Source organism: Toxorhynchites rutilus, chromosome 2 (assembly GCF_029784135.1).
Source record: "Toxorhynchites rutilus septentrionalis strain SRP chromosome 2, ASM2978413v1, whole genome shotgun sequence".
Lineage (NCBI taxonomy): Eukaryota > Metazoa > Arthropoda > Insecta > Diptera > Culicidae > Toxorhynchites > Toxorhynchites rutilus.
The window spans coordinates 330,428,146-330,445,522 of NC_073745.1; the positions used below are offsets into that span (position 1 = coordinate 330,428,146).

The 17,377-nt window shown below is 39.5% G+C and overlaps 2 protein-coding genes across 3 annotated transcripts; one reads left to right on the top strand and one right to left on the bottom strand.

Moving 5' to 3' along the window:
* Window positions 1–884: 884 nt before the first annotated feature.
* LOC129765444 (EARP-interacting protein homolog) lies at window positions 885–9,135 on the top strand. Its single transcript, XM_055765773.1, has 2 exons — window positions 885–1,065; window positions 1,130–9,135. Exons 1-2 carry the CDS (start codon window positions 1,015–1,017, stop codon window positions 2,189–2,191), a joined length of 1,113 nt encoding a protein of 370 aa, XP_055621748.1. The 5' UTR covers window positions 885–1,014; the 3' UTR covers window positions 2,192–9,135.
* LOC129765443 (splicing factor 3B subunit 2) lies at window positions 7,964–15,799 on the bottom strand. Of its 2 annotated transcripts, none has more exons than XM_055765772.1 (5): window positions 15,671–15,799; window positions 14,867–15,565; window positions 13,974–14,803; window positions 8,778–9,132; window positions 7,964–8,721 (listed from the first exon to the last, which is right to left on the bottom strand). In XM_055765772.1, the coding sequence occupies exons 1-5, from the start codon at window positions 15,686–15,688 to the stop codon at window positions 8,086–8,088; spliced, it is 2,538 nt and encodes an 845-aa protein (XP_055621747.1). In that variant the 5' UTR covers window positions 15,689–15,799; the 3' UTR covers window positions 7,964–8,085. The 2 variants fall into 2 exon arrangements, with proteins under 2 accessions (XP_055621747.1, XP_055621746.1); XM_055765771.1 differs by having other exon boundaries at window positions 7,965–8,721; window positions 14,867–15,568.
* Between the last annotated feature and the right edge of the window lie 1,578 nt (window positions 15,800–17,377).

The following is a 17,377-nucleotide window of genomic DNA, read 5'->3' on the forward strand; positions in this document are numbered from 1 at the left end:
ACAGCGTTGGTTTGATCGATTTCGTTCTGGTGTAGTGGCTGTCAAAGACACACCCCGTCCTGGTAGGCCAATCGTCGTGGAAACCGACAAAATCGTTGAAATCATCCAACCATTTTCAGAAGATTGGATTCCAAAAAAAGCTGGATGTATGGGTGCCACACGAGTTGACGCAAAAAAATCTTCTAGACCGAATCAACGCCTGCGATGCACTGCTGAAACGGAACGAACTCGACTTATTTTTGAAGAAGATAGTGACTGGTGATGGCCGGACCCTCAACTCGGTTCTCTACTGTGAGCAGCTTGACCGTTTGAGGCAGGCATTTGACCAGCAGGCGAAGCGGCCAGAAATGATCAATAGGAATGGTGTTGTGTTCCACCAGGACAACGCTCGGCCTCACACATCTTTGATGACCCGCCAGAAGCTACGGGAGCTCGGATGGGATGTCCTATTGCACCCTCCGTATAGTCCGGAAATGGCTCCAAGTGATTATCATCTCTTCCGATCCATGCAAAACGCTCTTGGTGATAATAAGTTGGCCTCAAAAAATGCTTGCGAAAACTGGCTGTCTGATTTTTTTTTGCAAATAATGAGGGTAAGTTTTATAAGAGGAGAAATACGACATTTCTTTTTCCCCAACCCAATATATGATGGTAATTTGCTTCCACTTTATATACGACTTATAAATGCAAGTTATTCGATTTAATATTTGCTGCGACAATCCAGGAGGATGGATTGTTTTGGTATCATGCGATTTTAATATATACAAACTTAGGATTTCAATGTTTGCTGGGTGGGTTTGCATATAGATCATAAGTATATGATATGAGTGTGTATTCTGAGTGAAAATACTGAAGGGCAAACATAAGTTAAGCAGTGACGTCACTCGTGTAAACACCATTGAATCTGAAAAAAAATCAACCGATTTGGAGTAATACTAAAATGCGTTGACTATCAGCTAGTATTTCATATGAAATAATGATAGTTCTCTTCAATAATTTACTCTGAATTATTGAATGAAAACCATGGATGACAACGACTCTTTAGTGTACGGATTGGAATTTCAGGTATAGTATAGTGCTTATCCTACGATGAAACGACAATCTTACTTGTCCACGTTCACTCCAACAGGCTCGTGCTTTGGCCTCTCAGCAAGCAGAGAGCACCGATGTACGATTCTTCGTGGCCACGCAATCTCTCAAACCCAACAACCAGCTGCATGTGGTTGATATCAACGAAGAATCTTTCACCCTTAAAACAAAAGTATTTTCTCATCCCCTGGGGGAGGTATGGAAGCTGAATGCCAGTCCCCACGACAGGCGTATTCTAGCATCTTGCTACAGTGTGCTTAAAGGCATCCAAACTGTGATGCAGACGGCGATACTCAAACTGCCAGAGCAGTTGGAATCGCCAGAGGACGATCGGGAATTCCTGCAATTTGCTGACGTAGATGTTCTCAACACAGAGGGATACGGTAGCGAAATCCGAACAACAGAGTTCCACCCAACGGACGCGGCTCTTCTAAGTACGGTGATTGATGGCAAGGTACTTCTTTTCAACCGAACCGAATCATCCACCAAACTGGTGGCTGAAATAAATGCGAAAAATGCACCGAAGTTCTCGGGTGGCCGATGGTCGCACTTCAACCATGGGAATCAGTTCATAACATTGTTCGATTGCAGCATCCGATCGTACGATGTGAGGGACCCGAATCATTGTGCGTGGGTAATTGAGGATGCGCACAACCAGCTGGTGCGAGATTTGGACTGTAATCCGAACAAACAGTGTCACATAGTGACCGGCGGAGACGACGGTGTTATGAAAATATGGGATTTTCGCAACACAAAGGAACATATTTTTGCCAGAAGTGATCATCACCACTGGATTTGGAATGTCCGCTTCAATACCTACCACGATCAGCTGTTACTCTCGAGCAGTAGCGATGGAAAGGTTCTGCTAACATGCGCCAGCAGTGTCAGCTCGGAAACGCTCGAAGGTGGAGAGGAGAATACGAATAGCAAGGAACATTTAGCGGACGGACTCCTGCAGACGTTCGATCAGCACGAGGACTCCGTGTATTGTGTGGAATGGAGCACCGCAGATCCGTGGCTGTTTGCGTCACTAAGCTACGACGGACGAGTGATTGTCTCGAAAATTCCCAAACAATATAAGTATCAAATATTGTTCAAATAGAAATACATTCCGGCTATTGAAGGCACTATAATCACTATAAGCCACTTTTCTCTATCTGTACATTTGAAATTGCGTTGAGAAATGAACTCTCTGAGTTTAAAGTCTCTTTAATTCAATACCGTGCCGTGAGAAATAGAAAGTGGTCGTAAATTAAGGATTTCACGCCTTCTGACTCTAATTTAGCACTGTCTTCCACATATTCACATGCGTACCACATACAGTGACTCAAACTCGAAATAGTGTACGGTAGAACAGCCAATCTTTTTTCACTACCTATAAAGGTCGGAAACAAACTTTCGAAACACCATTTTGAAGCTTAAACCTTCAGGAATATTTTACGAACATATTTTTAATTCGATATGTGTAGACGAAGCGGACAAAAATATCGGGAAGAAATAAAAAATCGATTTCTTTCTTGGAACTTGTTGTTGAAGGCCAGCTGTTGGAATATTTGAATCGTAATTCTTTGCTAATACCAGAACAATCCGGATATTGGGAAGGCCATTCCTGTGAAACCGCATTGAACTTGGTGTTAGCAAAATGGAACGAAAAACTAGAAGGTAAAGACACGATTGTTGCTGTTTTCTTGGATCTAAATGATTCAATTCCCAGTCCCGTAGGGAATAATCTTGGAGTACCTCAGGGAAGTGTATTAGGGCCCCTTTTATTTATTATGTACATCAATGGGCCTGATCACGAACGTCACTTCACGGTGAAAACGAAGTGAATTGTATACAACGTTATTACGGCTGCCACCGTGTGTGTAGAATCCGGAAGAGTTCATCCGTCGTGACAACTTTGATGAACTCGGTGTTATTATGAATATCACGATACTGTCACGTCACGGGTAAAAACAAGTATATTTGTCACTTGTGTTTTAGATGGTGAAAGCTAGTCACGCGGAATGGAGTAAGTTTAATTTCGGATTTATTTAGCTTTTTTGCTAACATTTTGAATCTTGTCTTGCTCTTTAAGAAAGAAAAGATAAAAAACAGCAATTTACCCGCTTGGTGGAATTTTTAGAACGAAATCTTGACGTTTCCAGAGAACGTAAATTTGTAGGATTCGATAAATGCACTATGGGATGTAATAGAGGACTAATTATGTAGCTCCCGTAGACCGATTGAAACATGGCGAAAGGTCTAATTTCGATTGTCCTAAATGAACAGACATTTTTTGTTTCTATTTTAAGGATTAGACTGACAGAGAGTTACAACCCCATAAAATGGCAATGGAGGCCAGTGGCCCAAAACGATCAATATGATTGATTATGTATAATATTGATTTGTTGATATTTTGAATGTAAAATAATAACTGTATTGTTTTTCCAACATTGCAGAACTGGTTTTTGTAATTCAAACATTCGCAATTGGTGGACAAGACCCGAATCAGGACGATAGTTACAACCAATAAGGCCATTAATCTTTTATTTTTACGTAATAGATATTTTCGGCGATATTGTTTTGAAGACATACTTTGAATGACAGAATATTTGAGTTTCAAATAAGGAAAAAATGAATCTATCATTGCAAAGCTTTTAAATTAATAATTTTTAAATAATTCTCTAGTTCTTTTTCTATAATTTTGATATCCGTCTCAAGAAAATCTGAATCATTTTCTGCTTTTGGCAAATTCCTTGAAACTCATCAGATGTTTCATATGAAAATTATGCTTCTGACCGACGCTACTGCCCAGTTTCTGTTTAAATAATTATATCAAACCACAACCACAAACCGTTTATCAAATCACACGAAAATGGGAACGATAAGAGGATTAAACTTCAGAATCCCATATGGGAGTAGCTCAGATTATACTGATCATGAGATGGACAAATTCGGGTTTATTCTGAGATAGAGAAGATATTATTATGCACCAAAATTGTAGGAACGGTTCTTAAAAAATGATTCTAACGTTGACCTACACTAAATACTTCTCACTATTCAAACGAGTAAGACAGAGCTGAGTACAAGAGTATGCGAGAAATCGATTGTTAAACTCATGATAGTCATGCTTTATCTCTAGATTAATTTATAGAAAGAGAAAAATTACATTCCCATATGTTCAACAACTACATTATTCAAGAGCAACCTAGTATTCCTCCTCATCATTGAACCAGCGTTTGATTCAGCAATCTAACGCACCAAGCAAATGATTCATGGAATGAGTCCGAATAGTTGGCATTGAAATCATCGAGGTAGAATCGCAAACTTGTCATTCTAAAACATACGTTCGTTATCTACATAACGTTCAGACGCCCGAAATTATGCAACTGACATGTCTCTTATAAACTGGAATGAATTCTTTCTCTTCACAACGTTTATTTTTACACGCAACTGTCTGTGACAATGATGATAAACACTAAAAGATTAAGTGAAGTGTAAGTGACGTGAAAGCGTTTGTGACAGTGATGTTCGTGATCAGGTTCAATGACATGCGACGAGTTTTACGTTAATGCGATATTTATCTTTTTGCTGATGATACTGTGTTATTCATTCCAGCTAAAAATGTATAGGAGGCCGTTTTACACTTGAATTCAGATTTGCGTTCTTTAAGATAGTTGAAGCAGTGTTGTAAACGGTCGACATTTCTCTCAACCATCACATACTGCCCTTGCTCAAGAGTTACGGCTCAATATGTATTGCGAATGTAACCAAGAATGCATTGCTCGGTTCTAACAGTCACATCAGAAATAAACGCACAGCCGCAAACACGACTATCAATTGAACGTTTATATGTTTTCTCTTTCTGTCGACCGTACCCAGAAGAGCGATGAAAATATGCTATTTACATTCTACCATTCGTGCTCATAACCATCCCTCAATTCCGGCTAATATGACTGTAGTTTTAATGTCATTTGACATTAAAACTGCAGTGGTGTGCATTCTTTTTCTCCCTTTATTCTGCATTCAAGCGTAGCTGCACATATACATCCACCCGCACATCCATACACGATGGATGGTATTCAGACGGATTGCTATATCAAAGCAACCGTCGAATTCTCCCCTATCAAGTGCGAATGTGTTGAATGAACGTTTTCAGCGGTAGCGTTCCCCGTGAACACTGTTGTTTAATTACGGGGCGATGGATATCTAATGTATAGGACGAAAAAAAGCCGAAATGTCATGACATTTTTAGTTCGACGGTTGTTTGACTGTTCATTTTATGATGTTCATTAATGACACAGCACATACGTCTCCATGAACAGTCATACGATGGTGACCATTAGCAACACTGAGTTGAAGTATAAGCAATTGAAATTGAACATAAGTAAAACAAAATACGAGGGTCGTTCAAAAAATAAGTTTCAGTGCAAGTTAGGAAAAAAACTAGGTGATTTTCGTAATCCATGTTTTATTTTCTACATAATACATAATCGCATAACGTTCGAGGCCTTTTTCATAGCGTGGCACGTGTTTTTCTATTCCGAGCGCGAGGTGCGTAGCGTCCAACTTTTTTAAGTACGAAGTAACTGCGTCACGAATTTCTCTAGTGTTATCGAAACGTTGACCGCCGAACACCTGTTTAATCACCAGAAATAAGTGATAGTCGGCGAGGTTTGGGGAGCAAGGAGGTTGCTCGAACACAGTCCATTTTTTTTAATTGAGTTACGCGAGCAGAATGGGGCCGCGAGTTATCGTGGATGAAGAACACTTTCAATAAACCTTGCCTTTTGTTCTTAACCGGTTTCTGAGGCACTGAAACTTATTTTTGAACGATATAGTAATCACGCCAAATCGAATAAATGAAAACGTCTCGATTGTAATTGAAGATGAGACCATTGATCGCGTTCGGGAGATTAAATATCTTGGCGTGATTATTGATGATAAAATTAAGTTCAGTACTCACATTGACAATGTCATCAAGAAAATTGCCAAGAACTATGGAATCGCGTGTCAACTAAGAAACGATTTAACTATTTGCAGTAAAATACAGCTATACAAATCAATCATCTCTCCTCATCTGGACTTTTGCTCTTCCATTTTGTTTTTGGCCAATGAAACACAAATATCGAGATTACAGCGCTTGCAGAATAAAATAATGCGTTTGATTTTACAATGCAACGGGTTCACTTCCTCATATTTGATGCTGGACGCTTTGCATTGTTTATTCAACTATGGTGTTCATTTAACAGTTTGCTGCCTCGATATTTGTGTGATCGAGTTGAAGGAGGAAGTGACTTTCATAGATATAATACTAGAAACGCGGATGAAATAAGAACACCACATTTCTTAACATGTGCTTCACAAAATTCGCTATATATTAAAGGAGTAATGTTTTCGACTCGATGCAAACACATATTAAACGTACAACACTAGCAGAACTTAAGAGAAACTTTATTTCACACGTTAAGGCTGTATTTTGCTAACAGCCAAAAGTTTTTTTTTTATTGACAAAGATTTTGACTTTTGACGAAGTTTTATATGAACGGATATCTTAATGTCAACAGTTTTTTTTTTTGCTTTTTGTTGTTGTTTTTATTATTTTCAATGTATGACCTGATGAAGTTTTTTTAACAAATTCAAAACGTTCAAAATTGTCTAAACAATATAATTATATTGTTTAGTCATTATGTGTAGTGCATAATGACCAGTGATAGCATCTGGTGTTCGACTGACTGTCGAGGGTGGGCGAGGATGAGGGGACAAGTCAAACAAACTAATAACGAAAAGGAAGAACACAAAAGCATTACATTTTTATCTGAGACATTTTTATATTAGACTCTTTTACAAACACATAGATCGACTGCATATAGCAGATGTCGCGAGTCCTCAACACATCTCTGATAGGAACATAGGGTTGTCTTTCTTGAGCCTCAAGGGTATCCAAAAAGTTCTGTTCTGTCCTTGTTTTCGAGGAGACTTTAACCCAAGGGTCATTCGGCTCTGTATCCAAAAGGTACTCTGGCTGTGTAATTATCCGTACATTGCCAAACTGCGTGATCGATGTCATCATAACAATTTCCACACCGACAGACATTGCTTTGGACAAGATTTATTCTGTGGTGATGCACATCTAGCGAATAGTGGTTGAACATAAGTCTACTCATTACGCGAGTGAAGTCACGACTTACGTCCAAACCTTTGACTCACCCTCTCAAAGACACATTTGGTATGAGTGAATGTAACCACGGCCCAAGACTTCCAGTGTCCTGAGCTGCTGAGAGAAAGCAGAAAAAGCCATACTCCAGAATAGATAGAAACGTTGTTTTATAAAGCGTTATGAGATCTTCCGGATGAGCTCTTCACCACATGCCACAAATCGAGCGGAGAAAGTTGACCCTATTTTGAAACTTTTGCTTCAAATACATAATGTGAGTATTCCAAGTGTCTTTTGAATCAAACAAGGTATTTGAAGGTGATTGGATAATGATTCTGCCCAAAAGCTTAAATTTCAATTGGGCTGGAAGCCGCTTTCGAGTAAACACTACCAATTTCGTTTTCTGCGGCGAGAATTCAATTTCTAAATTCCTTGCCAAAGAAGACAAGTTGTCTAAGTATTTTTGCAATGGTCTATGCAAGTTTTCGGCTTGTGGACCCTTCACAGAACAAAACAACTGTCAATATCTTTCACATAAAAATTATAAAGAACTTATACATGAGCCTTGGGGAAGACCCATATAACTATTTCTGGAAGTTACCAGTTGGCCTTCATAAAATCATTATCAGACACAATTTTGTTTCACCTCAAGGCAATGTTGCCACTTTTGCATATATCGATTGGGTTTGAATCGGATGAATCGGATGAATCGTGCTAATTTCAAATTTGATCGTGTTCCGGAATAAGGGTGAAAATTATTTGGGCCTCAAATGAAAAATTCTCGATTTTTATTGCGATAGCTTATAGTGAGTAATATATGTGATATTTTAATTGATGCTCCTCTTCCAGACGATCATCTAGAACTTGAACTCCTTGTACTTCTTAGTCTGCTTGCTAGTTGTGTCCGTCTGCTGTCGTTTCCGCTTCGATTTCTGTCTTGCCACGTGCTCGGCCAACATATCGGAGAGATCCTCTTTCTGCAAGTGACTCTGCTGTTCGCGCATCTGCTGCTCGTAGCGCTGTGCCATCGCATCGTTGTCCATATCCAGCTCGGATGGATCCAGTGCCAGCTCAACCATACCTTCGCGATCGATTGCTCCTCCGCGAGCGCCTCGTGGACCTCCAGTGGCACCAGCAGCAGTTGCCGCTGCTAAATCGTACACGTGGGTAGATCCCATCATCGATGCACCGATGCGTTCGTTGCGCTTTTCCTGCAGCACTTGGTACAAAACTGGAGTCTCATTGTCCTCCATCTCGCTTTCGATCTTCTTTTTGCGCAGTTCGATCGTGTCCGGTGTTTCCATACCCGCCGGTACACCACTCGTCAGACCGGAAGGCGTAACCAAACCCTCCGCCGGTGTGATCAGTCCACTCTCATCCGCAGGAGCACCCAGATCCTCGCCATCTTCTTCCTCTTCCTCGGATGATTCTTCCGATTCCGATTCGAGCTCACCCCACTGCGTACGATCGATGTCTTCCTCTCCAAGGCCATTCTAAAAACAAAGGAATATAGTTTATCTAGTTTTTCAATTGACGATTAAAAACTTACATCTAGCTCGGTTGCGCTCATTCCGAACACATCACCATACAAAGGTTTGCCATTTTCGTCCACAGGTGGTTTACCCCAACCGCCAGCGTGATAACCAAATGAACACCCTTCCGGAATTGGAGCATTCAAGCCGGGAATCCTCAGATTGGGGTAGCTGGGTGGTGGTCCATAACGTTGCTGGGCAATCAACCACGGCGGAGGAATTTTGTGACAGGCGGGCCCAATCGGCATACCAAGAGCCACTCTCAGTTCCTCAGATAAGTCCCCGGGTTTCTTTTCCTTCAGCCGAGTTTCGAATTCTTTACCCTCGTAATACAAATCGCCATGGATGGTCATGCGAGGCTTTGTTTGCCATCTGTGGAATAAAGACAGTTGTCACGATTATACTATAAATAAGTAGGGTAGATAGGGGCAATATGACCAGGAGGAACGGAACGGGCCACCCTTCGTTCGGACTTGTTATTGAACCAATAACACTTATTTTCCAACAATCGTTTTAGAAATACTTTTATTAAGTATCTCCGTGAAAACCGTATTCAAATTCAATTGTTTTATAAAGATATTGAAAGAAATCTCACACTGACTGATTATCACGAAACTAGGATTGGGCGATCTCGGATCGATTCTTAGAAGATCGATCTTTTCCATTCCGATTTTGACGTAGGACTACGTCTTACATTAAGGGTGAAAAATCAGAAAACAGGTCACGTTTTTATGAAATAAAGTTAACGTTAATAACTATTTTTGCTGCGAACGGATTTTAACGATTTGCATACCAATCGAATCGGAAATTTTCTAAGATTTGTTTGATATGCTATACATTACAATCCCATAGTCTGTATATGGTTTAAATTAATGAAAATTGGAATCATTCCCATTTCCCCATTCTTTTTTTTCTGTCCATTTGTGTGCTTTCCCGAACAGAGCTGTCAATAATGGGCTACTTATGCAGCCGCTAGAATAGAAACAACGAAGGGGGATAGCGAAAAGAGAATATATGCGAAGTAAACTCCACCCTTGCATAGTAAGTGAGCTGTCGCTAGCGTATAAGTATTGTATGTCTTCTGAGGAAAATCATCAGAATCTTTCTGTGGTCAAAGGTCGCTTATTCTGCTCGTTTTTTGTTTTATGTTTCCCCTCGAGCTTTGAACGCTAGCAAATATTTCACTTGAAGTGCATCTGGCATTGCAATTAACACAACCATCCGAGCCATGGCAAAGCTTGCAAAAAAAAAAAGAGAAGAGTGCAAATGATTACAGGTCGCTTCTAGCCATCAGTTTTTGGCTTTGTGTGTGTTGCTTGTTTACGTTGCACGAAACTTAGAACTTCATTTCCTGTACATAGCATAGCATAGCACACCTTCGATACTTTTAGTTGCCATGAGTATTTGCTCTCGTGCGCATAGGCTCTGTTCTGATGTTTCATTTTTATCGCTGTAACTGTGTGCATCTGTTAGCCGCGTGTTTGATGCTTGTTGAATGGCGATGTACGGAAGATGCTTCTCATTAAATACTCAGTTCCATGCCTGCATTGATATAAAGAGAAAAAATTGCAACATACGACCAATAAGTGTATTGTTCTCGTAAAGGCAAGAAAGAATCGTTGCTTCTCGAAATGCAAAAATCACGCAAGCCTTAAACCTTTTCGGGGCCTCCGGAACTTTTTACTAAAGAGTTATTTATGAAATTTCGACGTATTCGCGAATGATATCCGAAATGATAAACCAACAAATTTAAAAAAAAGATTGCGTAGTCCTAAATCGATTTTTTTATTTCGATCTTAGAAACACTAGATTTGTTTTTCTGTACGAAAACAAAAACATCGAAACATTTATCTCATCAAAAGTAACATTTTTTCAAACATAATCGCTTCGCTTCTTCTACGATTAATTTCGGTACAAATGCTGACAGAGACAGAGCTAGCGGCAGCTACTGAGGGGATGTACTGTAACCAGTTGCACATAGGATCATACAGCGACTCAAACTCGTAATCGTACTCCACCATTCAGATCTCTTTTCCCTTCTTTTGAAAGTCGCAAACTACCTTTCGGAACATTCTATTTAGATAAAGCTATAGTGTCATATGAGAGTTGAAAGTTTTGCTATCTGTTTTCAGAATGATGGTTTTTATTTCTCTAAAAATTACGAATGTATGTGCTAATGTATGAAAATTGACTCAAACTCATAATCGTACGCTGGTTGAAATCTCCACTCGATTTCGAAGGCGTTGGCCAATTTCCTAATTACATCATTAGTATGTTCATTGTAACTATTTTTAGCTCTCTTTGGCCTTATCTACGAGTTTTTTTTGTGTACGGAATAAATATTTATCCATTTTTTCATTAAGTGGTTTTTAAAATCGTTTTTTTTTCAGAAATTAACTTCCTCAGTTTTTTTTACTGGGATTGATGTCGGAAGACTGTAGAGGAATGTCAATAACTTTTGAGTAACTTTAATGTAACCATGTGGGAACTTTATAGGTCTTGAGCTTTGCGACATTGTCTTGGCAAAACTTGTAACCTCGATTCCATATCTCATTTTGTTTACACTTTGCTTTATATTTTCATTCAGGATGTTCAAGTTAACTTTCTGATCCAATACACCATCGATGAAAAACAAATTGCTCATACATGCACCCTTATACCTTGCCTCCACCACCACCATGTTTAAACGTTACTTTCAGATTTTTGTTACGTTTAATTCATCGTTGGCTTCCTCCATACGAAACGATAACCATCGGAGCCAAAAATATGAAATAAGGACCCATCTACGGAAATAACATCTTACCAGTAAGACATTGATGTGTTTCATGCTGTTTGGAATAATCAAATTGGAGTTACTGATTTTTTTTGCTGAGATACTGTTTGTCTCCCTGTGCTCGGGCATTCAAGTTGCCCTTCCTAGGCACATTACAAACTTTTTGTTTACTCAATTTGATTTTTATCGATGGTGTATTGGATCAGAATGTTTACTTGAACATCCTGAAGAAAAATATAAAGCAAAGTGTCAACAAAATGGGATGGAATCGAGGATACAAGTTTTGCCAAGACAATGACCCAGAGCTCAGGACAGTTGCTCAAAAGTTATTGATATTCATCTACAATCTTCCGACATCAATCCCAGTAAAAAAATTGAGGATGTTATCTGTGTAAGAAATTTAAAAACCATTAAATTTCTAAAAATAACGATTTTTAAAAACCACTTAATGAAAAAAATTATAAATATTTGTTCCGAATACACCAAAAACTCGTAGATAAGGCCAAAGAGAACCGAAAATAGTTGCAATGAACAAGGGATACCATACTGATGATGGAATTCGGAAATTGGCCAACGCCTTCGAAATCGAGCAGAGATTTCAAGCAGCGTACGATTATGAGTTTGAGTCAATTTTCATACACTAGTACATACATTCGTCATTTTTAGAGAAATAAAAACCATTATTCTGAAAACAGAAGGTAAAACTTTCAACTCTCATATGACACTATAATCTACAATTATCTAAATACAATGTTCCGAAAGGTTGTTTTCGACTTTCAAAAGAAGGGAAATAGTTCTGCATGGTGGAGTACGATTACGAGTTTGAGTCACTGTAGGATCATGTTGACATCAATTACAGGTGAAATGTTGTTTTTAGAACTGGCGTCGTATATGGCACGATTGGCTCTTATGTGATCATTGTCAGCTGAGTTGAATTTCTTATAATGCTTTTCCAATTAATCTAATCAGACGGTACAAGACGAACGCCCTGTGGCTGTGGCATTCATGCTGAGGAACAAAACAGAATCCTTTCGATGTTTGAATAAAAATACGAAATTGGTATACCATGTTGAAAGAAAAGACGACATTCTTATAGAATAAGCAGATAAATCGAAAAAAAGCTTTTAATTTTTAACAAAGAGGATTCTTTGGTATCGATTTATTCAGTGGATCGATCCCTAGGCCGTTCGGAAAATCGATTCGACAAGATCGATCTTTCTATAAAGATCGCCCAATCCTACACGAAACCCATATGAGAAAAGCAAAAAAAAAACCCTGTACGCTTCATACTAAAATATATGATATTGCTCTTAATATGAATTCGTACTGGTATTTTTTTGAACATTTCCACTGATTTATTGCGCTGCTCTGCCGTTTCATGTAAAAGATCAGCAAATTTTTATTGAGCGTAAATGTACGAGACGGAATGAGCATACCTGCTTGGGGCAATATGACCAAGTATTTTTTCAACATAACCTGTAAATATAGTTGTCAAAATTTGTAAACATAGTTGGAAATAGCTAGATGTGGAATCATGGAGAAAGAAGTAAACTAAAAATTATTATCTTCATTCAACAGGTGCAGACCAAAAATTCCAAAATCCTAGCAATGCGGGAAAAAGACAAATGAGTGCTGGGTGCTGAGCACGGAATAACGATTATAAAATCTTCCACAGACACCCTATGTTGCTACTGTGGGACACAATCCAGCTCTTCTACGGACAACGATGGATGGAACCAATGCTATCAATGCCACTGACTTCAAAGATATTCTCTGATCCTGGATCAAAACCAATGAAATATACGAGATACAGTAGAACCCCGGTTATCTGCGGAATAGTCTGGCTGGCTCATCGCGAATCACGAAAATCGCGGATAACGCAATAAAGGACTAAAATGAGTGCGAAACACGAAAAAAGATATTTCAGCATGAAAACTATGTTTTTCAATACAAAATAATTAAATTATCCATCTACAAGGTCGTGTACATCAGTGGTCAGATAATGTGAAAGCCATGACCAAAACAAAAGTGAATGAAACTATCACCCGGAAAGGCCTATGGATTTACTATGGAACTCGCTGTCGCGCATAATCCGCACCGCGGGGTTCCACTGTAGTTGCAAAATAGATTAAACTTTCCTTTTATGAACTTGTTACGTTATTTCCTAGCGATAACATGATTAAAAGATTGAATCAACTAACATGGTCATATTGCCCCGTAGTTCTTACGATCGACGGAAATGGAACACTTTTTTAAAAGTGTAAATTTTCCACATAATCTTTTTTAAAGCATATTCATACCATGTACATCGATCAATAAGGTTTCAAATCGTGAGGTTTTAACATGTAGCATAATTTAAAACTGTTCCTACATGATTTAGGACGTTTCGTTCTTTGGGGGACCATATTGCCCCTATCTACCCTATTTATATTATACTAACTTGAAAAAGGCATCATGTAGCTTTTGATAATCGATATCGATTTTGCCCATCTTCGGTCGCGCGCGTTCTCGCATCTTTGCCTTCAGAGTCTTGGCCTCGTCCTTCTCTTGCAGCGAGGCACGCATTTCCATGATACCAGTTTTCTTGATGAAAGCTGGTAGCTCAAACGGAGGCTTTTCGATACCTCTCTTACCTTGAAGATACTTCCGCTTGAAGCACCAATGCCTTGGAACTTGTACCGTGTTCCGATGACTCTTCAACTGAATCAGCAGTTTCGGGTCGCGAGCCGTTACGTCATGCATTTCCACAACATCCGGCCGTGCCACCAGCTGCTTCAGCTCGGCAACACTCAACCGGGTCAATTTCTTCATCTTCCGCTTCGAAATCTTCTCCTTATCGTCCTTATCATCCAGATCCATCCCATCATCGTCGTCATCATCATCGTCCTTCTCGTTAGCCTTTTTAGTAGCAGCGGCTTTTTCACTTTCCGTGGTTTCAGATTTAGCAGCCTCTTTTGCCTTTGTTTCTAGTTTGAATATTTCAAACACTCGATAAAACTGACGATACATTGGCGCCAAGTCCGCGATTGTTACTTTCTCGGGTACGTATTCAATCTCAACTTTGTCCAACTCGTCCTCGATCAGCGAACTGTTCTTTTCTTTGTCCTTCTTGCTCTCCTTATCTTTTTTGTTTGTTTTGTCCTTACTTTTTTCCTTGGATTTAGTCTTCTCTTTATCCTTATCCTTTTTTGCATCTTTGCTACCTTTTCCATCGCCATTTTCATTGGGCAACTCCTCTTCATTTTTCTCATCCTTTCGATCTTTACTATCCTGTAATTTCGGATTACAAAACATTGAAAATACAATGATACACAATGTAAAAATTTGCATTACCTTCCCGGATTGTTTCTCTGGTGAAGACTCTCCCTCATTGGCCGGCTGTCCCTTCAGCCCTTCCTTATCTTTCTCTCTTTGTAGCAGCACCAGGGCACTTTGTTCTCGTCTAGCTTTTCTGTTCTCCTTTTTGCGCTGCTTCCTCCTGCGGTTACGATCCAACCTACCCTCGGCTTTGGAGATGATTGGCGGGTGGGGGGCCATCCCATCCACGTTGTCATCATCCGAATCTCCGTCCATATCGAGATATGAGCTCATAACTCCCGCTGGCGTTGCTGGTGCTGAGGCAGCCGGAGGAACGACTGCTCCAACAGCAGCCAGCACTTCTTCAGCACCCAATTCCTTAGCGCGAACGGTTTTCATTGCGAGAACATCTTCCAGCGCTTTCGGGAGGATCAATTCCGATGGTTTTTTGTTTGCCTGGTCCTGATCTGGGTTTCCCACAGTTAGCGACATCAGAGGCGGTAGACTCTTACTCTGATCATCTAGCAACGGACCAGACGGGGGTCCCATCAGTGATGGAGGTGGCCCTCCCGGGGCACCCATTAGGGACGGTGGTGGCCCTCCAGGTGCTCCCATCAACGGAGGTCCACCTGGTTGCCAATTTGGCGGGATACCCGGTGGTCCACCCATCAACATCCCAGGAGGGGGTGGCGGAGGTGGCAACATTGACACCGGTGATGCATTCGAATTTTGGTTCTGCTGTGGTTGTAAAGTGTAATACAAACATAACCTTTTGTTAGTAAATTCGATAGAAATACCAAAACACATAGGCGTATACGCCACTATATACACAATTCTCACCCCAGAGTTATTTTCCATGGTAGCGAACAAATATAAACATTAGAGTTCACTATTTCACTTCAATTGTAGTGTATTTACGAGCAAATCGATTTCTGTTGCATCGGTTTGGAATTGAAAGCAAGCTGAGTTGACACTTGACAAAAATTTGTAGAACCCTTCAGAAAGGCTTTTTAACCAGGGGTGTTGAGACATACACCGATTGTAATGTAACTTTTCAACATTTTTGTTCGCAATAACCGCTTCGTACAATTTCAAATATGGAGAAACTGGAGGAAATCTTAACGACGTGGAAGGATAATTTTAATGGGATTACTGGAGTGAATAGAAGATTTGAAAATATCCACACTTGTTCACGGTGAAGGGTCCACGTGATACGTGAAAAAATATTCTTGAAAATATATTTGTATTAACCAGGGGTTATACATCAATTGAATATAGGCTACCCAAAATCAAAATCAATATGGCGTCATTTGTTTACCAACATATCATTTGCGAGGATTGAAATCTAAAAATGCGCTGCTTTATTTCTAACTGCATGAGAGATTTTCATATTTCGGATTCACATGAAGGTGTTCACATTTAACATGGAGTTTAAAGTTAGCCACTATTCGACCGGACCGAGTTGTAAACAACAGTAATTGACAGAACCAAAATGTCAGTGAACCGCAGCAATATTGGGTACACTGGCAATATGAGGGATTTGACATTTTAGTAATACCTCTGGTATTAACAATAAATGAAATTTGTTCATCCTGGGTTCTCCGCATTTATCAACAAAAGGGTTGAGCTACCTCACACTCATTTCAAACAAATTTAACTCCGAGAATTTCTAAGTATAACACAAAAAAAAACAAAAATATATAATCGGCCTTCACGATATTCTCGTTCTAACTAAAATCATCAATTTTAACCCCGTATACTTGCGCATACAGTCTCACAGACCGTAAATCATAACTTTGTTTTGATGAGGCTGGCATTTAAAATTACATAAAGTTGAAAAAAAAAATCTGGACTTTTTTCGTTTGCTTACATATTTTTCTTTGAATAAATACCCATAACGCCTAAAATACATAATAGTAATATTATAGACACCCCAGCAAACATTAAATCGTATATACGGCATCATATATCCCATATTTTGGGTGGTATATGATACGTCAACTGGCATATACATGCAAAATGAAGGTGATATACACAGCAAACATTAACCTTTCCACTACGAAAGGCGTATATACACGCTCTCTCTAGTCTTATATTGAAAGACTATACTATACGAAAGGCGTATATATACGCTCTCGCCAGTCTTTCACTTCTTCACAATAGTCACTGGTCTGGCGCAACACAACGACTGACATGCGCATAACGCGCCGTACCTGCTGATGGTTTTCTCCGAGATTGGGCCGCAGTTTATAAGGTTAAATCGTATAACTTTTACACAGGCTAGGTCGCATATATATTCGTATCAAATTAGAATCGTATAAAATATCAATCAAAGGATGCATCATGTGTATCTGAAATCGTATAAAATGCAAAAACACGAGTTTCAAATTAAATTTCTTTATGCTTTCGCCAGGTGCATATTTTTGCAAGGGCGGAATTCGATTGCAGTGGAACAACCGGACTGTGCTTTCTTGTTTGTATTAAAGCATCACCACCAGTGGGTTGCTATGAACGTTGGTATTTCCTCAACTTCTATCGTTGCTATTT

Bases quoted from the DNA above. Each gene is read 5' to 3' on its own strand.
- LOC129765444 (XM_055765773.1), top strand. From the start codon at position 1,015: ATGAAAACCATGGATGACAACGACTCTTTAGTGTACGGATTGGAATTT. The intron at 1,066-1,129 runs GTATAGTATAGT...TCACTCCAACAG, and splicing joins TGTACGGATTGGAATTTCAG to GCTCGTGCTTTGGCCTCTCA.
- LOC129765443 (XM_055765771.1), bottom strand. The intron at 9,133-13,973 runs GTTAGTATAATA...TTTATTCCACAG, and splicing joins CTACATGATGCCTTTTTCAA to ATGGCAAACAAAGCCTCGCA. The intron at 8,722-8,777 runs GTAAGTTTTTAA...CTTTGTTTTTAG, and splicing joins TGAGCGCAACCGAGCTAGAT to AATGGCCTTGGAGAGGAAGA.